Here is a 22,844-nt window from a genome sequence, read left to right as displayed (position 1 = left end):
ATGTAATGCTATATAACACTATCAAAAAGTGAAATTAGAAGATTTATCCAATATTTTAGAACAAAATTCCATGGCCAAGAAGTATATCCTACCTCGTCGACGCAGCTAACGAGATCTGGGGATTGTACTGGTGCACCATGGGATACCTACCTAGCCACGAGTGAACTAGAAGACTTCGAGCTTGTAAATAGGCAGAGTCGGAGCCAAGAATCGGCTCCAATCCCATCAGTAAGAACGAAGGCGAGATAGGACTACAGAACATTACGAATTATTATACCAAGCGAGGAGTAGAGGAAGATGTCGTGGTAATTAAACTATGTAATTCTACTTGGATAGCCATTGGTTGTCATTATGACCCAGGATAAATCTGAAGTTCTACTATAACATTGCATACCACTGGAGTTACCGTTCCTGCTGCAGCAAAGTTTAAATCATTTACTTTTGAAATAAACTGTCTTAGAAACTGCAGCCAAAGAGTTCACGCCTCTCTAACCTGACAGCTAGGCAAAAGTACAGTTTTGTACCTACCATAAATGTAGATGTTCGAGGATCCACATTGCTGCAGTCCTAACCATTGGGTAGTCCGCTGTCCAGTCGGCCCGAATACCAAAGTATATGGCTGACGTCGGTCAAGGCGCATTAGACTGATGTCAGGACGTCAGGGTACTAATGCGCATGACCGACGTCATATCCTCAGTCTTTTCTTGCCCCAGATGTCAGAAGACCCTAAAAAGACAAGGCCCAAACCAAAACACCAAAAAGCCCTGCATCAAACATATATACAATATATACAAATGTACAAGAATATTAGCCCACACCACCACCCCTAAACACAGAGGGGAAGGAGGGAGGGTAAATTGGACTGCAGCAATGTGGATCCTCGAACATCTACATTTATGGTAGGTACAAAACTGTACTATGTTCTTCATTCCACATTGCTGCAGTCCTAATCATTGGGTAGAATCCCAAAGCAGAGGTAAGGGAGGCTGGCAAACTATAAGGAAGCAGGAGCTGTCAACATGCCTTGCAAAATAGCTGTGGCAAAACCAGCCCTAGATTTAGAGTAGAGAGGAAGGTGGTAATGCTTAGAGAAAGTATGCACTGAACTCCAAGTAGCTGCCTCCAAAATATCCTTAGTTGCCACCCCCCTTAGAAATGCTGTTGAAGTGGCAGTAGCCCTAGTGGAATGAGGCCTAATCCCAGCTGGAATCTCCTTGCCATGATGGGAGTAACAAAATGAAATGCAAAACCCAATCCACTTAGAAATAGTTTGTTTAGACACAGGCTTGCCCTGAGAACTCAAAGCAAAAGAAACAAACAATTGCTGAGACTGCCTGAAATCCTTAGTCCTGCTTAAATAATAACGCAACTGCCTATGTACATCTAAAGTGTGCAAAATCTTTTCCCCCTTATTTTGGGGATCTGCATAGAAAGTAGGCAAATGAATAGTTTGGTTTAAAGCCACACTAGAAACCACCTTAGGCATAAAGGAAGGATTAGTACGTAATGATACCCTATCCTTATGGAAAATCAAAAAGGGCTCTACTGCCATAAGGGCCTGCAACTCAGAAACCCTTCTTGCAGAAGTAATAGCCAACAAAAAAGCAGTCTTCCATGACAAGTATTTCAAGTCAGCAGTAGCCGCAGGCTCAAAAGGTTGTAGAGTAAGTTTTTCCAACACAAAATTGAGATCCCAAGCAGGAGTAGGAGCTCTACGTGGGGGTCTTATATTCTTTGCCCCTCTAAGAAACTGCTTGAACAAAGGATGCGAAAACAATGGTGGGTCACAATCATAGTGAGCTGAAATTGCTGCAGCATGAATCTTAATGGAAGAGAAAGACAAACCTTTGTCCAGTAACTCAGTAAGATATTGAAGAGCCACACTCAAATTAGGCTCAGAAATCTCTAAATTCTTTGCTGCACTCCAAAATAACAATCTCTTCCATTTTTCTGCGTACACTTTTCTTGTACTAGGTCTTCTAGCTTCCATAATCACATTTAAAACTTGTTGAGGAAGTTGAGACCTGCTGTGTTTCAACACAGAATATGCCAGGCTGTTAGATGAAGAGAGTGAAGCTTGACATTGAGCAGGTGACCGTCCTTCTGAGATAACAGATGTGGAATCAAAGGTAAAGGCCATGGGGGCTGCCTTACCAGACTCCTTAGTAGTGGGTACCAGTGTTGCGAGGCCAATCTGGAGCTATTAAAATCATCCTTGGCTTGTCTTGTCTGACCTTTAGGAGCACCTTTGGAAGAAGAGGCAGAGGTGGAAAGGCATACACATGAAGATTTTTCCAACTGAAAGAAAGAGCATCCACTTTCCAAGCTGTATGATGAAACCCCTTTGTGCAAAACTTTGGCAGCTGGTGGTTTAGTGGAGAAGCGAACAGATCTATGTCTGGAGTTCCCCATGACACTGTCAATTTCTGAAATACATGAAGATCCAGTTTCCACTCGTGGGGATCCATGATTTGCCTGCTTAACACATCTGCTAAGGAGTTCTGTGCTCCCGGCAGAAACCTTGCCTGAAGAGTTAGTTGCAAGCTGAGCGCAGTCTCCCATAAAATCATTGCTTGCCTGCATAGAGGATAAGAATGTGTTCCCCTTGTTTGTTGATGTACCACATGACAGTTGTGTTGTCTGTTAGAATCAACACCTGCCCAGGAAGAAGTAACTCCTTGAAAGCCATTAATGCAAACTGGACTGCTAACATCTCTTTCATGTTGATATGTAGATGCTGTAGTCTGGCAGGCCACTTGTCTTGTATCCACTTTCCATTTAGATGAGCTCCCCAAGCAATGTCCGAGGCATCTGTCGTTAAAATCTGACTCGCCTCTGCCCGGGTCACAGAGAGTCCCTTGTTTAGGTGACATTCCTGAGCCCACCACAAAAATTCTTTTTGAATGCAAGGTATTATTTGAATGACAGTGTCCAAATCCTGGCAGTGCTGTGTCCACACATTTTGAGATACCATTGCAGCTTCCTCATATGCAGTTTGGCATTGGGAAGCACCAGAATACAAGATGCCATGAACCCTAAGGCTTGAAGGACTGTCCTTGCAGTCAGCCCGGACTGAAGAGATAGTTGATGGAAGTAACTGGAAAGATTCTTTTGTTTGTCCGGGGTTAAAAAGGCCATCTGGGCTGCTGTATTCAGTCTCACACCCAGAAAGCACATGTCTTGAGAGGGTACTAGACTGGACTTTATTTCGTTCACAGAATACCCTAGGCATCTTAGCACTGCTATGACATATTCCAGATGCTGTAGAAGGTTTTCCTTTTCTTGAGCCAGAATCAGGCAATCGTCCAAGTAAGGATAGATTTGAATTCCTTTTAGCCTGAAGTAAGCTATCACTGGAGCCAGAACCTTTGTGAATACTCTGGGCAGTAGATAAGCCAAAGGGCAATGCAGAGAACTGATAATGAGAATTTCCAGCTCGAAACGCAGATACTTCCTGCAACTTAGTCTTATAGGCACATGAAGGTAAGCTTCCTTGAGATCTAAAGTTACCATCCAATGATCTTTGCCCAGCAGAGGTAAAAGCTGTTGTAACGTCAACATCTTGAACTTGGGAATGTCCAGATAAGTGTTGAGGATAGATAAATCCAAAATTGGTCTCCACGTGTTCCCCTTCTTTGGTACTAGGAACAGGCGAGAATAAAATCCTAGGCCCCTTTCTGGTACAGGGACTGGCTGAATGGCTCCTATTTGGAGTAACAGAGAAATTTGCTTGTGAGCCTCCTTCCTTTGTGGAGGGGGAACGTCTGGCATGCCTTTGAAAGGGGGCAATGTATGGAAATAAAACCTGTAACCGTGGTGAATGATATCCAACACCCATCTGTCTTGAGTGATTAAATCCCAATTTTCTTTGAAAAGAGACAGTCTTCCTCCCAAAGGAGCTGCCAGACGAGAATCTACTGGCAGCTGAAAAGGCAGGTCATTGGGTCTGTTTACGAAAGGACTGACCCCTGCCCTCACCAGAAGTCTGAGCAGGTGAACCCCCTGTTCTAGGCCTAAAAGAACCTTGAGCTCTGCCCCTACCACGTCTAGACCTACCCCTAGACTGGGAATCATAAGCAGGATATGTCCATCCCTTAGTAGGCCAATTTCTACTAAACTTGGTGGCTGCACCTGCAAAAATCTTTAACAGTTTGCATAGACTTAGCTTTGTCCTCCATTTTCTTTAAGACTGCTTCCACAGGCGAACCAAATAACACATCAGACTGTAAAGGAGCATCCAAAATCCTAGTCTTAACATGCTCTGCTAAATTCTGATCCCTCAACCAGGCATGCCTGCGAAGAACAGAACTAGTGGCAGCCACCCTCGAGGAGGCCTGCACAGCATCAAAACCACATTGCAAAGAATGCTTACCCACTTGTTCAGACACATGAACTAAATCCAGCAACTCTTTACACTCTATACCTTCCGCCAAAGCATCCACCTTAGATTTCAATTGTGAAAGGAGATAATTTTGATATTTTAGCATGTGAAACTGACAATTCAACGCTCTCATGGCTAAAGTGGAAGAAGTATACACTTTCTTTCCCCACCTATCCAAAGCCCTTGCCTCCTTATCAGTGGGAACAGGATTTTTAACAACAGAGGCCTTAACACCTTTAGGCCCCTGAGAAACAGTTTCGGGTCTGCCCTAGGACTCTTAAACAGATACTTATGAGCTTCAGGCACCCTATAGTACCTATCAGGTTTAACAGGGGCAGGAGGCAAAGAATCAGGGTTCAGGAAGCCTCTGCAAAACATCTTCCACCACATTCAACACAGGAGGTATAGCTAAGGGCCTATGCTGGGGTAAAAATAAGAATTCCCTAAGCCTTTTCCTGGAATCAGAGTAATCTTGGCCTTCCCATTTAAAGTGCTCCCTCATGGAATGCAGAGTCTCTGAAAATGAGAAATCCTCAGGAGGAGAAGCTGTAGGAGTGGAATCATCCACATCAGAATCAGAATAAGGAGGATACTCCTGCAAGTCTTCCATGAAGACTCAGAAGCCTCTGAACACTGTTCAAAACTCTCAAACTCAGGTTCCACCCTAGGCCTCTTATCAGGAGGGGGCATAGAGCCTCTAATCATAGTAATTAAATCTTCTGCCATTTTAAGCATATGTTTCTTAGGCACAGAACCTGAAGTGCTAGGAGAAGCCCCCACTGAAGCTAAACTTGGCCTACCTCTCAAAGAAGTTTTGGAAACAGAAGGAGAGGCTCTAACTACCTTGGGAAGAGAGGGAAGAACAGTTACCTGAGAAGCCCCCTCAGCCTGGCCTATGTCCTGAGAGGGCACATCCTGTAACAGTAAAGTCTCTGCCTGAGACTCCAAAGAAACTCCTGGCAAAACCTCTGGCTCCACTGAGCCTTCTAAAGAACCGGCGTCCGGGACTGCGGTTCATCAACCCTAGGCTTTGCTGTTTTGTCCTTGCGCTTTTTGGGAAGCGGGCGTCGGAGCATCCGACGGCATTTTATAATTACAACGCTTCCCAAACACTAACCTGGCACAGTCTAACCTTCTCTTAATAGTGCGTTTGTTAAATCTAGCACAAGAGCGGCAACCAACAACGTCGTGCTCAGGCCCTAAACAAGGTATACACAAAGTATGGTAATCCCTATGAGGTATCTGCTTCCCACAAGAAATACAGTTATTCACTTTTTCTGACATCCGGTTAAATACTGAGGCAAGAAAAAACCAAAATGTTCCCCAACGGGGTACTTAGCCAACTTTGATTCGGTCTGAAACTCCGACTTCGGAAATTTTCAGAACGCCAACCTGCACTCGCAAAACTGCTTCTGCATCGGACCATGCGGCAAAAAAGACTGAGGATATGACGTCGGTCATGCGCATTAGTACCCTGACGTCCTGACATCAGTCTAATGCGCCTTGACCGACGTCAGCCATATACTTTGGTATTCGGGCCGACTGGACAGCGGACTACCCAATGGTTAGGACTGCAGCAATGTGGAATGAAGAACATCTATGATTTAATACATTTTTTAAAAATTCCATCAATGCACTTGTGACTTTTAAAGAACACTTAATCACTAATGAAGCAAAAGGCAAATAGTATAAATTCTCAACATGTGACATTAAACATTAAAAAATTAAAAATTATCTGTATATCAAGTTTTGCAATAGGAATCCAGACAGAAAAAAATAATTACAACACAAACACACAGATATGATCACATTTTGAAATATGAAACAATAATGCCAGAGATTAATAATGTCTCTATTAAACAGATAAATATTAGAAATAAAAGATGGCAAAATATCTAACCATTAAAATGCCAGTAACTAAGCAAAAAAACAATGACATTAAAGCTGATTAGCTGACTTTTGCGACATGGAAGCTCCTCCTGGTATATTTCTCATTCTGACTACTAACAACGTTCTCTGTTAGATAACCACAGCTGCAGTTATTGAATATATTTACGGCACACACCCAACTTACATAGATAACCACAGCTGCAGTTATCTAATATATGTATGACACACACCCACCTTCAATAGATAACCACAGCTGTAGTTATCTAATATATGCATGGCACACACCCAACTTCCATAGATAACCACAGCTGTAGTTATCTAATATATGCATGGCACACACCCAACTTCCATAGATAACCACAGCTGCAGTTATCTAATATATGTATGGCATCCACCCAACTTTCATAGATAACCACAGCTGCAGTTATTTAATATATTTACGGCACACACCCAACTTCCATAGATAACCACAGCTGCAGTTATCTAATATATGTATGGCATACACCCAACTTTCATAGATAACCACAGCTGCAGTTATCTAATATATTTACGGCACACACCCAACGTCCATAGACAACTGCGGTGGTGGTGCTGCGGTAGTGTTGTCACCTCACAGTAAGAAGTTGTCCTGTTCGATTCTCAGAGCGTCTTCTGTGTGGAGACATGCGTGAATGGGCGTACCTTCATTGAAGGCTGTGCGTCAGGGCCGGCAACTCGGCACATAAAAATCTACTGTCAATCATTAGCGGACCGGAGTTCCACTGTGGCGACCCCTAACTGGGAAAAGCAGAAAGACACAACAACCCAACGTCCATAGATAACCACAGCTCCTGTTATCTAAGACATTTACGGGACATACCAAACTTCCACAGATAACCATAGCTCCAGTCATCTAATATATTTAGGGCACATACCCAACTTCCAGATCAGTTGCTGCAAGCAAGGCCTCATAATTTCAGAATTTTGTCTGACTGTTGTAGTCTTGTTTAATCATGGATTTATTATAAGACTTGGCAAGTTTGTAAGGTAAATGACATGATAGTGTCTTGTTTATTCTTGATGTTTAATCATTATTGGTCAAACATTTTTAGCACTTCTACTTGCTCATAAATCTCAAATATGAATCATGAAGCCAAATCAATTGATGTCTAAATATTTACTTACTGGATGGGGTGAGTTCAGGAAGCCCTATTTCAACTGGGGTCACATCTTCTTCCTTAACATTAAATGGTAGGGTGCAAGGTTTTTCAATTACCAGTAACAGCTGTTCCACTGAGATGTTATACCCTGAATAGTTAAAAAAAATATACAGCGTGGTTAAAAATACACTCCAGGGAATGAGTTCACCTCCCTTTTTAAATACACATGATACAGATCAAGAAAAATGTATAAAACAAACCAAAACTTCAGTGATCATATATCCACTAGAATTATAGTTCATTCAGTTAAGACTCATTTACAGAAATGCAGTGAAAGTAAAAGGGTTTAAAACCTTACTGCAACAATATCAAGAGATTGAAACACGAAGTGAATACAACCTCCCTCTGAATACACTATAAATCACTCTAGTCCATATTATTCACTCCAAATACACGTTTTGAGAAGTTATTTTGTGCGTCTTATAATCTCAACACAAGGCAGGTCAGCTAATGAAAGCTGACATGTCCTTTGATCAACGAACCAGGAACTCCTCGATAATTGTTGTGCAGTATTATTTTTAGAAGGTCCTCTTCCTTGTGTAAAATGAAGTGATCCAGTCAACTTATTAGAGCATTAGCTTTCCTAAGAGAACACGTAAACCACACTTATGATATTTTTATTACATTTGTTTCTGAATCCACATGACATCCTGTTCCAGACAACTTGAATGCGGTCCTGGAAAACTTTAGTATGGTGGTGCAGAATTTACAGACATCACAACCTGCCCACGGTTACTTTCAGAGTTAATAAAGCATCAGACACAAGCGATTCTACTCCTTTAACTGTGGATGAAGAAGAGCATTCTGCTAACGTTATAGTGTTTGGCAGAAGGAATGAGTGGGAACTTATGCTGCAGCACCTGCAACTGAAACTTATTTGAAAACTGTTTTCAAGGTATTGTTTAAATCAATGTTTAGAGATCATAAAGAATCTCTTTGGGGATGTGTTGAAGAAAGGGGTGAATAATTATCAGTTTGACTGTCAAACACAATTACTCTGTTTGGCTAATTTTGAGACAAAACTGCAAAAGTATCACTCGTTACTTTAAGATACTATTTGCAACAATGTGCGAGAAAATGGTGCCTAAAGGTCTCTGGTTTTGTAAATCTCCTAATGGTTTAACTTTGGAAGGTCATTTTTATCATGAATTGATTTTTTTAATGAATCAGGTATAAAATTGATAAAATGTTAATACGAGATGACAAAAATATTCAACAGCTTCATAATGAATTATGTAAGTTAGAAGATTGTATAATAGGATCATTTGAATTTAAGAAGGTTTCAACTGAATATGAAACCTGTTTCATACAGGTATGAATACCAGTGTATGGTTTAAACTACTGTAATTAAAAAAAGAAATGGGTTAGAGACCAGACTGATTATTCAAGTGATGTGGCATTGCCCCTTGCTAATCAGCCACGTAAGGTGAAAAATTCCTCAGCCCAGCAACAGTATCTAAGTCCACAAACATTCGTTTAGATTAGATAAAAGCAAGATTGACAGTGAATACAGGGTGGTATCGGAGGCTTGCAGCAAACGCAATCAGCAAACAGATTCTGTAACATGGGCAAGGGTCAAAGTTAGGGGTACAAAACAGTGACAGGAAGAGGAAGAACAGTTTTGAATCATAACTAAATAAGACTACTAGCAATAAACGAAGATAATTAACTAAAGAAACTTTTAATCAACTGAGCTGTACGTTTTGAATAAAGGGCTAACAGTTGTGCCAAGCAAAAGGTCTGAAATGGTGCATAAAATAGGTGAGTTACATTTGTTTGTGAGAGATTTGAATGATAATTGTGTGTTGAATAGTGCTGTTAAATTACACAGACTTTCAAAAGCCTTCTACTTTTAATCCACTGATAGCATTTATTTTATAAGTGTTTCAGGAAGCCTATGCAAACTATATTATTAAAGCTCCGACTATAAAGATTGAAGGAATTTTTTGATAATGACGAATTAATGAAAGAAAAGCTATAGATGAATTGATCAAAATGAAAAATACTGGACTTATGAAACAAGGGAAATGGCATAGTAATAATATACCAAGAACCTAAAGTATTGAACATATGTTATTTAATGGAGCTGAATACGTGGAAACTACATTGTATGAAATACACTGTAATTATGTTACAATTGATAATATGTTACTGGACTTATCGGTTCAAAACTGTATTTTACCACATGGTTACACTTTTATGAAAGTTGATAACCCAAAGTTGGGTGTTTTATTTGGCATCCCAAAGATACACAAGGGAAGATGAAGTCCCTCACCCTTCAGACCTATTACGTCAGCAGAGGTAGAGTTACAGAAGGAATTTCATTATTTTTAGATACAGTTTTACATCCTATAGTCAAGGAATGTGCCATGTTTATACAAGATTCATGGGACTTCTTTGATAATTTAAGAAGCGTATATGTTTAAGTGTAACAAAAATGTTATGCTTACATTAGATGTGGTTTCGCTTTATACATGTTCCAACTGATGAAGGTGTAGAATTCATGAGATTATTTTTAACAAATCATACTGACACAACTACTTTTACTAATACTTTACATAGCTCGATAGACATGCTAGAAAATTATTTTTTATTTAAAAAACTTATTATAAACATGTCAGAAGTTTAGAAATGGGGGCAGCTGTTGTCCCTTCATTTGCAAGTTTGGTAATGGCTTGGTGGGAAGTACATATTTTGGAGAAAGTCGGTCATTCAAATATGTTTTATAAACATTTGGTGGATGACCTAGTGTTTATTTGGAGAGGCTTAAAAATTAAATATGAAGAATTTGTAGAGGAATTAAATTCTACTATTAATTGTTTAAAATTTTCTAAAGGGGTAACTGGTAGAGAAGTCAATTTTTGGAAGTAGTTACTGCTATGTACACAAGTGGACTAGATTTAAATAATAAATTTAAATGATAATATTTATGCGAAATATACATTTATAAATAATTATTTACATTTTAATAGTAATCATCTCAGTTTTATGAATAGAAATGTTACGGCACTGAGATAAGATCTGATGAGCAATGTTGTTTAGAAGGGATAACAGAATATTATAGGAATGTTCATGGAAAAGGGATGAAAAATGAGTTTTTAAAGGAAATAGCCTTGTAGTTAAGAACAGAAAACATAATTTTGTTCTGTTTTAAAGAAAGGCATTCCCTCCAAACATGTCAATATACATTTAAGAAAAAAATAGGATTTAAATTAGATATGCCATTGGATAGTGTTACAATTAAAAGTATAATAAAGAAGAATTTGAAAATATTGAAAGGAAGTAATAAGAACATTTCTGTTGCTGGAAAAGTACCAGGGTTTATTAAAAAAATAAATGATTTAAAAAAAGAGAAAATACTCTATATACAGGGTATAAAGCAGGGAAAGCTACAGGCATGTTTAAATGTGGTGGCTTTAAGATGCTACTCATCAATAACACAATTCCAATATTGGGTCGTGTCACATGCAAAACTCATCAATAACAGGATTCCAATATTGGGTCGTGTCACATGCAAAATGAAAAGGGTGGTATATATATATTGCAATGTACTCTAACTGTTCACCACTTTATATTGTAATGACTACTTATAGGTTCATACTAAGCTAACTGCCCTTGTGAGCCATTTTAAGCCTAGCCAATTACCCTTGTCAGACTCACACCCTGTACCTTGTGTTTGTAAGGCAAACACCTTAACCATTAGGCCACCCTCCCAACCCAACTTGTAAATTAAACAAGCATATTAAAAAGCACACATATAATAGAAATATTAGGAATAGTAAACGCATATACAAGTGAGTTCTGGATGTAATAAATGTTATTTTAGTTTTCCTGCACCAATAGATTTGGACTGGAGAGAAGGTAATTACAGAAACAAAGTACATATTAGCAAAGCCATTTGGCAAGCAAGGCTTGGTACAGACAAAATCACTTGGCCTCAATCAAATGTTAAAATATAAAATGTTTTTTAATGAATTACAGGTTTATGATATCCAGTTTGTTGATGACCATTCTATACATCATTGGACTGATAACTGATCAAGGGTGAAAGGAAGAGCACACAGTATGTGACGCAGCTTTTGTTGAAATAGGCTGCACTGCTACACAAGATCAGAACTTTCTGGAGGATTAGGGAGGACTCCAAGCTGACTGAAAAAGAAAAGAGCTGTAGAAATCAAGTAAAAACTAACAACGTGGGCAAAATTCAGTTACTGGCTAGTAGCCATACTGCCTGGATGGAAGCAGAGAATTAACTAGAAAAAGAAAGGAAAAAAACTCAGTGGGGAAAAGTCTTGCATTTCTTCAACCAAAAGCTGGTCAGATTTCAGTCTTGGTATAGTAAATGGATTCTAGTAAATGACTGAAAAAAATAATTCAAGTGCATGCATTCACAGGTGTTTAAAATAAGTGAAAAACTGAATTATTCAAGCCAAGTGACAAAAGACTGTAAAGAACAGAAAACGCTTTAAGTAACTGATCACATGAGTTGATAAAACTGCAGAAAACAAAAGGGTGAAATGAAGGAATGACTGGATGAATATGAGGCTTGTCAAGAAGAACGGTTTCAAAAAATAATATAGCAAGGACAAACCGAGCATGCCAGAGACTTTCAGCTGTATTTGAAAAACAGGAAAGAAGAGGCTACATTAACTATATACAAGTATAAATAAACAACTGGATTGCTGTTGCACAGCACGTTCTGTTAACTGGTATCTCATAATCTGTGTGCAGGCTCAAAATCCATCCATAAGAAAGACGCTTAGACTTATAGTAGCAAAGATACAGTCATATCAGCAGAAGGAACAATTCTGGACAGAATTATCCTAAAAGGGAAATAATTAACGACTGGGGACATCACAGCATTTGTGGAAAATTATTATTCACTGTACATCAGGCAGGAGAGTAGCAAGTTTATTCCTGCAATTAGGGGATGCTGAAAGGAAGTTGCAAGATTCAGGTTTATTTATCCAGCTGTTTTTATGACATGTTCCTCTAGGACAAGAGGTATTACGATGCATAACAGGCAGAGGAAGAAATAAAGTTTACAAGCTGAATAGGACTGTGCTTCTCATTCTTCTGACAGCAGCAACGTCTGAGAAAAGTGAGCACATCCATACGGGACAAGAGCTACTGATCTCTGCTTGTGGGGATCTAACCATAGGACAAGAGCTACTGATCTCTGCTTGTGGGGATCTATCCATGGGACAAGAGCTACTGATCTCTGCTTGTGATCTACCCATGGGACAAGAGCTAGTGATCTCTGCTTGTGGGGATCTATCCATGGAAAAAGAGCTAGTGATCTCTGCTTGTGGTGATCTATCCATGGGACAAGAGCTAGAGATCTCTGCTTGTGGTGATCTATCCATGGGACAAGAGCTAGTGATCACTGCTTGTGGGGATCTATCCATGGGACAAGAGCTAGTGATCACTGCTTGTGGGGATCTATCCATGGGACAAGAGCTAGTGATCTCTGCTTGTGGTGATCTATCCATGGGACAAGAGCTAGTGATCTCTGCTTGTGGTGATCTATCCATGGGACAAGAGCTAGTGATCTCTGCTTGCGGTGATCTATCCATGGGACAAGAGCTAGTGATCTCTGCTTGTGGTGATCTATCCATGGGACAAGAGCTAGTGATCTCTGCTTGTGGTGATCTATCCATGGGACAAGAGCTAGTGATCTCTGCTTGTGGGGATCTATCCATGGGACAAGAGCTAGTGATCTCTGCTTGTGGTGATCTATCCATGTGACAAGAGCTAGTGATCTCTGCTTGTGGGGATCTATCCATGGGACAAGAGCTACTGATCTCTGCTTGTGATCTACCCATGGGACAAGAGCTAGTGATCTCTGCTTGTGGGGATCTATCCATGGGAAAAGAGCTAGTGATCTCTGCTTGTGGGGATCTATCCATGGGAAAAGAACTAGTGATCTCTGCTTGTGGGGATCTATCCATGGGACAAGAGCTAGTGATCTCTGCTTGTGGGGATCTATCCATGGGACAAGAGCTAGTGATCTCTGCTTGTGGGGATCTATCCATGGGACAAGAGCTAGTGATCTCTGCTTGTGGGGATCTATCCATGGGACAAGAGCTAGTGATCTCTGCTTGTGGTAATCTATCCATGGGACAAGAGCTAGTGATCTCTGCTTGTGGTGATCTATCCATGGGACAAGAGCTAGTGATCTCTGCTTATGGTGATCTATCCATGGGACAAGAGCTAGTGATCTCTGCTTGTGGTGATCTATCCATGGGACAAGAGCTAGTGATCTCTGCTTGTGGTGATCTATCCATAGGACAAGAGCTAGTGATCTCTGCTTGTGGTGATCTATCCATGGGACAAGAGCTAGTGATCTCTGCTTGTGGTGATCTATCCATGGGACAAGAGCTAGTGATCTCTGCTTGTGGTGATCTATCCATGGGACAAGAACTAGTGATCTCTGCTTGCGGTGATCTATCCATGGGACAAGAGCTAGTGTTCTCTGCTTGTGGTGATCTATCCATGGGACAAGAGTTACTGATCTCTGCTTGTGGTGATCTATCCATGGGACAAGAGCTAGTGATCTCTGCTTGTAGTGATCTATCCATGGGGTAAGACCTAGTGATCTCTGTTTGTGGTGATCTATCCATGGGAGAAGAGTTACTGATGTCTGCTTGTGGTGATCTATCCATGGGACAAGAGTTACTGATCTCTGCTTGTAGTGATCTATCCATGGGACAAGAGCTAGTGATCTCTGCTTGTGGTGATCTATCCATGGGACAAGAGCTAGTGATCACCGCTTGTGGTGATCTATCCATGGGACAAGAGTTACTGATCTCCGCTTGTGGTTATCTATCCATGGGACAAGAGTTACTGATCTCTGCTTGTGGTGATCTATCCATGGGACAACAGCTAGTGATCTCTGCTTGTGGTGATCTATCCATGGGACAAGAGCTAGGGATCTCTGCTTGTGGTGATCTATCGAGTTGCCAGCCCGGCGCCCAACCTTCCACAGAAGGCACACACACACACACACACACACACACACACACCTAGGGCCAATTTAGAGTGTCCAATTCACCTACTGCATGTTTTTGGGATGTGGGAGGAAACCGGAGCACCCGGAGGAAACCCACGTGACCACAGGGAGGACATGCAGACTCCGCACAGAAGGCACCCCAGCCAAGAATCGAACTGGAGAATCTCTTGCTGTGAGGTGGCAACGCTAACCACTGCACCACCATGGCCGCCCATGTTATTGAGAAACAAAATCTGTAAAAATAACTGCACAGATGGCAACTGAAAGGACATCAATGATGTAAAGAGATGTAAAATCAAGTTTCAGATAGTGCTGGGACACCACGTTTCAGATAATGCAAGACTGAGTTTCCATGGATCATTAAACTACACAGAACCAAGGACAAGGGAACAGAGGGAAAACTGTTATACAAAGAAAGAACTATTATACATCAGACTCTGAGAAAAAATATCAGACTGTTTGGTATAAATATGAGTGTAATAGCAAACGGGATTTGCCATAGACAGCATCTGTGTTGCATGCCTGTAGATCCAAAATGAAAATGTAATAGAAAGCGTATTAACAGAAGCAGTTGTCTCTGTGTATTTACTGCATGTAAATGCAAGTAACAGCAAGATAGCCAACAGGAAGACGTCATATCATTTTTCAGGAGTGGTAAAGCCATGTGTGTAGATATAGGAAACCTGTCTAATATGGTAAAACTCATTCCATGTAAAATCACCAACTACAACAATACTGCTAATGATAGTGTTATTCTGTCAGTATGTAGTTTGCAGAACACTACATGTACGAAAAAAAATAATTTGCACAGCAGGTGCGTGGACAATTGATAGAAACGAACATATTCCCAAGAGGTTTAGTCAGTGTATGATCTGCTTATGCAGGGCTTATCTAACACATCCATCTTGGAAAGATGGAACAACAGGTAAGGTTGAAGAGTGTTGGTGGACAGTCACACATCTGCCCTAAATGAATGGGTTGCTTCGTGCAAGGTAAGCAGGATAATGACACAGTCTATCTGAACATAATGAATGGTTATCAACATCACCAGTGGCAGAAAAAATAAAGCATATCCAGACAGGCTTAGGAATATATTTGGTAGTACACCATACCAGAGTACGTCTACCACTTCACAAGCCATTCACTGGCTCTGGGTACCTCTCCCTGCATACAGAACTATGATCAAGTCAACTCACATCTTACACAGCTGTGTTAGAACAAGCATGTGAGACAGTCTGTGTACAGCTCCATTACATATCGCACTGTGATCAAGTCAACTCACATCTTACACAGCTGTGTTAGAACAAGCATGTGAGACAATGTGTACAGCTCCATTACATATCACACTGTGATCAAGTCACCTTATACCTTACACAGATATGTTAGCACAAGCATGTGAGACATTCTGCGTACAGCTCCATTACATATTACACTGTGATCAAGTCAACTCACATCTTACACAGCTGTGGTAGAACAAGCATGTGAGACAGTCTGTGTACAACTCCATTACATATCACACTGTGATTACGTCAACTCATACCTTACACAGATATGTTAGCACAAGCATGTGAGACAGTCTGTGTACAGCTAACACAAGCATGTGAGACGGTCTGTGTACAGCTCCATTACATATCGCACTGTGATCAAGTCAACTCACATCTTACACAGCTGTGGTAGAACAAGCATGTGAGACAGTCTGCATACAGCTCCATTACATATCACACTATGGTTAACTCACCTTATACCTTACACAGATATGTCAGCATAAGCATGTAAGACAGTTTGTGTACAGCTCCATTACATATCACACTGTGGTTAACTCACCTTATACCTTACACAGATATATCAGCATAAGCATGTAAGACAGTTTGTGTACAGCTCCATTACATATTGCACTGTGATTAAGTCAACTCATACCTTACACAGATATGTTAGCACAACCATGTGAGACAGTCCGTGCACAGCTAACACAAGCATGAGAGACAGTCTGTGGACAGCTCCATTACATATTACACTGTGATCAAGTCAACTCACACGTTACACAGCTGTGTTAGAACAATCATACAAGACAGTCTGTGTACAGCTCCATTATATATCGCACTGTGATCAAGTCAACTCACACCTTACACAACTGTATTAGAACAAGCATGTGAGACAGTCTGTGTACAACTCCATTACATATCACACTGTAATTACGTCAACTCATACCTTACACAGATATGTTAGCACAAGCATGTGAGACAGTCTGTGTACAGCTAACACAAGCATGTGAGACGGTCTGTGTACAGCTCCATTACATATCGCACTGTGATCAAGTCAACTCACATCTTACACAGCTGTGTTAGAACAAGCATGTGAGAAGGTCTGTGTACAGCTCAGTCACATATCACACTGTGATCAAGTCAACTCACATCTTACACAGCTGTGTTAGAACAAGCATGTGAGATGGTTTTTGTACAGCTCCATTACATATCGCACTGTGATTAAGTCAACTCACACCTTACACAACTGTATTAGAACAAGCATGTGAGACAGTCTGTGTACAACTCCATTACATATCACACTGTGATTACGTCAACTCATACCTTATACAGATATGTTAGCACAAGCATGTGAGACAGTCTGTGTACAGATAACACAGGCATGTGAGACTGTCTGTGTACAGCTCCATTACATATCGCACTATGATCAAGTCAACTCACACATTACACAACTGTATTAGAACAAGCATGTGAGACAGTCTGTGTACAACTCCATTACATATCACACTGTGATTACGTCAACTCATACTTTACATAGATATGTTAGCACACGCATGTGAGACATTCTGTGTACAGCTAACACAAGCATGTGAGACGGTCTGTGTACAGCTCCATTACACATCGCCCTGTGATCAAGTCAACTCACATCTTGCACAGCTGTGTTAGCACAAGCATGTGAGACAGTCTGTGTACAACTCCATTACATATCACACTGTAATTACGTCAACTCATACCTTACACAGATATGTTAGCACAAGCATGTGAGACAGTCTGTGTACAGCTAACACAAGCATGTGAGACGGTCTGTGTACAGCTCCATTACATATTGCACTGTGATCAAGTCAACTCACATCTTACACAGCTGTGTTAGAACAAGCATGTGAGAAGGTCTGTGTACAGCTCAGTCACATATCACACTGTGATCAAGTCAACTCACATCTTACACAGCTGTGTTAGAACAAGCATGTGAGATGGTCTTTGTACAGCTCCATTACATATCGCACTGTGATTAAGTCAACTCACACCTTACACAACTGTATTAGAACAAGCATGTGAGACAGTCTGTGTACAACTCCATTACATATCACACTGTGATTACGTCAACTCATACCTTACACAGATATGTTAGCACAAGCATGTGAGACAGTCTGTGTACAGATAACACAAGCATGTGAGACTGTCTGTGTACAGCCCCATTACATATCGCACTATGATCAAGTCAACTCACACATTACACAACTGTATTAGAACAAGCATGTGAGACAGTCTGTGTACAACTCCATTACATATCACACTATGATTACGTCAACTCATACTTTACACAGATATGTTAGCACAAGCATGTGAGACATTCTGTGTACAGCTAACACAAGCATGTGAGACGGTCTGTGTACAGCTCCATTACACATCACACTGTGATCAAGTCAACTCACATCTTGTACAGCTGTGTTAGCACAAGCATGTGAGAAGGTCTGTGTACAGCTCAGTCACATATCACACTACTGCTATATTAATTAATGTGACCAATGTACTGAACAGCACGTTTTACACTTCTCTTCATTTACTCACATATGATACCACTGATTTATGAAGTGAGGTCTGCATAAAATACTTTTACATATCTGTATGTATAGTACACGTGTCCTTTTTTGTAGGTTTAACTCTCTCTCTCTGTATATGTGTGTATATATATATATATATATATATATATATATATATATATATATATATATACACACACACACACACACACACACACATACACACACACACACACACACACACACACACACACACACACACACACACACACATATATACTTCATTATTTTTCTAATGTAAGCAGACGTCCCTGCACTATTTCAGTAAGGAGTGTTCTGTTGGGGGGATACATCAATGTCATGGTATGAAACTGTGCAGTGTTTGATGTACATGACTTTACAGCAGTTCAGCAGTCTTGGTGAAAGTAACAGGTAACAGTACAGTCAATGGCAGACACTGTTCACAAACATGTTTTTTTCTCTTGGGTGGGTGGACAGTTTGGTCCAGGTTTCATAATCATCTCCCTAGAAAACAAACTGCGGTCAAAGTCTTTCAGTTAACCAAAATGCCTTTGCTTCAGTGCAGTTTTGTGTCTTTTCTTTAAAAATGAAGTTAATATGGGAGCTAAATTTCATTTACTAAAAAAAAAAAAAAAAAAAAAAAAACACAACAATAACTCCATCCACTTCTCTCCTCCAACAGGGGATGTTTCAGACAGCCACTTGTATAGGTTTAGCTTATTAAATTCTCTCTGTCTTTGATTTCATTAAGTCTGTATAAAGTTCTAGCTCTCACAGAAAACACTTCATCTCAAGTGCAAAGAAATAAGCAGCTTCAAATCATCCAAAATCTACAGTATACAGGTGTTGCCTTGTTTTGTAGCATCCATTCAGTTCCAATGTATCTGCACTGCTCTATGTATTTAACAAACCCTTCTTACATCACACAGACCCACACTACTGCATCTACGATCACCACTGAACCGAAGGTGTTCACAAATACATCATTCTGTAAGCAAAGAACAATCAAACAGGGTCAACTATTACCAATCAGCAGGGCAGCCTCAGTATAAACCATCTCTGAGCTTGGACAACAACAAACATTTTAGTGTCTCGGTTTCTATGAAAAGATGCAACATAACAAACATTTGAAACAAACAGGTTAAGAAAAACTACAGAGAATGAGAAATGCATTGGGTAGGATGCAATAAAAAGTACAGTTTTGTACCTACCATAAATGTAGATGTTCGAAGATCCACATTGCTGCAGTCCTTACACTTGGGTAGTCCGCTGTCCTCGGTCGGCCCGAATATCAAAGTATTAGGCTGACGTCGGTCAAGGCGCTTAAGACTGACATCAGGACGTCAGGGTACAAATGCGCATGACCGACGTCATATCCTCAGTCTTTTCTTGCCCCAGATGTCAGAAGACCCTAAAAAGAAAGGTCAAAACCAAAAGACCGCAAAAAACAACCAACCACCCATGCACTAACCATATGTACAATATATACAATATCCACAATATTCACAACCCAAACCACACAACCGCCTCTAACTACAGAGGGGAAGGAGGGAGGGTAAATTGGACTGCAGCAATGTGGATCTTCGAACATCTACATTTATGGTAGGTACAAAACTGTACTATGTTCTTCATCTCACATTGCTGCAGTCCTTACACTTGGGTAGAATCCCAAAGCAGAGGTAAGGGAGGATGGCAAAACTATAAAGCAGCAGGAGCTGCCAAAATGCCCTGTAAAATAGCAGTGGCAAAACCAGCCCTAGATTTAGAGTAAAGTGGAAGGTGATAATGCTTAGAGAAAGTATGCACTGAACTCCAAGTAGCTGCCTCTAAAATATCTTTAGTTGCCACCCCCCTTAAAAAAGCTGTAGAAGTGGCAGTAGCCCTAGTGGAATGAGGCCTAATCCCAGCTGGAATCTCCTTACCATGATGGGAATAACAGAAAGCAATACAAAACCCAATCCACTTAGAAATGGTTTGTTTTGACACAGGCTTGCCCTGAGAGCCCAAAGCAAATGAAACAAATAACTGCTGAGACTGCCTGAACCCTTTAGTTCTGCTCAAATAATATCGCAACTGCCTGTGTAAATCCAAAGTGTGCAAAATCTTTTCCCCTTTATTTTGGGGGTTTGCATAAAAAGTAGACAAATGAATAGTTTGGTTTAAAGCCACACTAGAAACCACTTTAGGCATAAAGGAAGGATTAGTACGCAAAGATATCCTATCCTTATGGAAAATTAAGAAAGGCTCAACCGCCATAAGGGCCTGTAATTCAGAAACCCTTCTCGCAGAGGTAATGGCCAACAAAAAAGCAGTCTTCCATGACAAATATTTCAACTCGGCAGTAGCTGCAGGCTCAAAAGGTTGTAGAGTAAGTTTCTCCAACACAAAATTGAGATCCCAAACAGAAGTAGGAGCTCTACGTGGGGGTCTTATATTCTTTGCCCCTCTAAGGAATTGCTTAAACAAAGGATGAGAAAACAATGGTGGGTCACAGTCATAGTGAGCAGAAATTGCTGCAGCATGAACCTTAATAGAAGAGAAGGACAAACCTTTGTCCAGTAACTCAGTAAGATATTGAAGAGCCACACTTAAATTAGGCTTAGAAACATCAAATTCCTTTGCTGTACTCCAAAATAAAAATCTCTTCCATTTATCTGCGTACACTTTCCTTGTACTAGGCCTTCTGGCCTCCAAAATAACATTCAAAACTTGCTGTGGAAGCTGAGACCCTCCAGGGTTTAAAACAGAATATGCCAGGCTGTTAGATGTAGAGAGTGAAGTTTGACATTGAGTAAATGACTGTTCTCCTGAGACAGCAGGTGTGGAATTGAAGGCAAAGGCCATGGAGGCTCCCAAACCAGACTTCTCAGTAATGGGTACCAGTGCTGTCGAGGCCAATCTGGAGCTATTAAAATCATCTTTGGCTTGTCCTGTCTGACCTTCAGGAGTACCTTTGGGAGGAGAGGCAGAGGTGGAAAGGCATACACATGAAGATTGCTCCACTTGAATGAAAGAGCATCCACTTTCCAAGCTGTGGGATGAAACCTTTTTGTGCAAAACTTTGGCAGCTGATAGTTTAGTGGAGAAGCGAACAGATCTATGTCTGGAGTTCCCCATAACACTGTCAATTTCTGAAATACATGAGGATCCAATTTCCACTCGTGGGGATCCATAATTTGTCTGCTCAACACATCTGCTAAGGAGTTCTGTGCTCTCGGCAGAAACCTTGCCTGAAGATTCAGCTGTAAACTGAGAGCAGTCTCCCACAAAATCATTGCTTGTCTGCATAGAGGATAAGAATGCGTTCCCCCTTGCTTGTTGATGTACCACATGACAGTTGTGTTGTCTGTTAGAACCAACACCTGCCCTGGAAGAAGTAAATCCTTGAAAGCTATTAATGCAAATTGGACTGCTAACATCTCCTTCAAGTTGATATGTAGATGTTGAAGTCTGGCAGGCCACGTGTCTTGTACCCACTTTCCATTTAGATGAGCTCCCCAAGCTTTGTTTGAGGCATCTGTCGTTAGAATCTGACTCGCCTCTGGTCGGGTCACAGAGAGTCCCTTGTTTAGGTGACATTCCTGAGCCCACCACAAAAACTCCTTTTGAATGCAAGGTATTATCTGAATGACAGTGTCCATATCTTGGCAGTGCTGTGTCCATACATTTTTGAGATACCATTGTAGCTTCCTCATATGCAGTTTGGCATTGGGAAGCACCAGAATACAAGATGCCATGAACCCCAAGGCTTGAAGGACTGTCCTTGCAGTCAGCCTGGACTGATGAGACAATTGATGGAAGTAAAGAGAAAGATTCTTTTGTTTGTCCGGGGTCAAAAAGGCCATCTGAGATGCTGTATTCAGTCTCACACCCAGAAAGCACATGTCCTGAGAGGGTACTAGACTGGACTTTATTTCGTTCACAGAATACCCCAGGCATCTTAGCACTGCTATCACATACTGTAAATGATGAAGAAGTTCGTCCTTTTCTTGGGCCAGAATCAGGCAATCGTCCAAATAAGGATAGATCTGTATTCCTCTTAGCCTGAAGAAAGCTATCACTGGAGCCAGAACTTTCGTGAACACTCTGGGTGCAGTAGATAAGCCAAAGGGCAATGCAGAGAACTGATAATGAGAAGTCCCAGCCAGCAGATACTTCCTGCAACTGAGCCTGATAGGAACATGAAGGTAAGCCTCCTTGAGATCCAGAGTCACCATCCAGTGATCTTTGCCCAGCAGAGGCAAAAGCTGTTGTAACGTCAACATTTTGAACTTGGGAATGTCCAGATATGTGTTGAGGATAGATAAATCCAAAATTGGTCTCCACGTGTTCCCCTTCTTTGGTACTAGGAACAGGCGAGAATAAAATCCTAGACTCACTTCTGGTAGAGGGACCGGTTGTATGGCCCCTATTTGAAGTAGCAGAGAAATTTGTTTGAGAGCCTCTAGTCTTTGCTGAGGAGGAACGTCTGGCATGCCTTTGAAAGGAGGCAAGGTATGGAAATAAAACTTGTAACCTTGGTGTATGATATCCAATACC

General features: G+C 40.8%; 1 protein-coding gene across 1 annotated transcript in view; it reads right to left on the bottom strand.

Annotated features, from left to right (window-relative positions):
* Window positions 1–22,844, bottom strand: part of LOC122788396 (zinc finger protein 850-like) — a 1,059,174-nt gene that overhangs the window by 91,479 nt on the left and 944,851 nt on the right. Inside the window, exon 10 of the mRNA XM_044055467.1 lies at window positions 7,436–7,558. Coding sequence (XP_043911402.1) covers window positions 7,436–7,558 — 123 coding nt within the window. The remainder of the gene's footprint in view (window positions 1–7,435; window positions 7,559–22,844) is intronic.

This window comes from Protopterus annectens, chromosome 13.part0 (genome assembly GCF_019279795.1).
Source record: "Protopterus annectens isolate FY-2018-M chromosome 13.part0, PAN1.0, whole genome shotgun sequence".
NCBI classification, from domain to species: domain Eukaryota; kingdom Metazoa; phylum Chordata; order Ceratodontiformes; family Protopteridae; genus Protopterus; species Protopterus annectens.
This window is presented reverse-complemented; position numbering and strand designations above follow the sequence as displayed.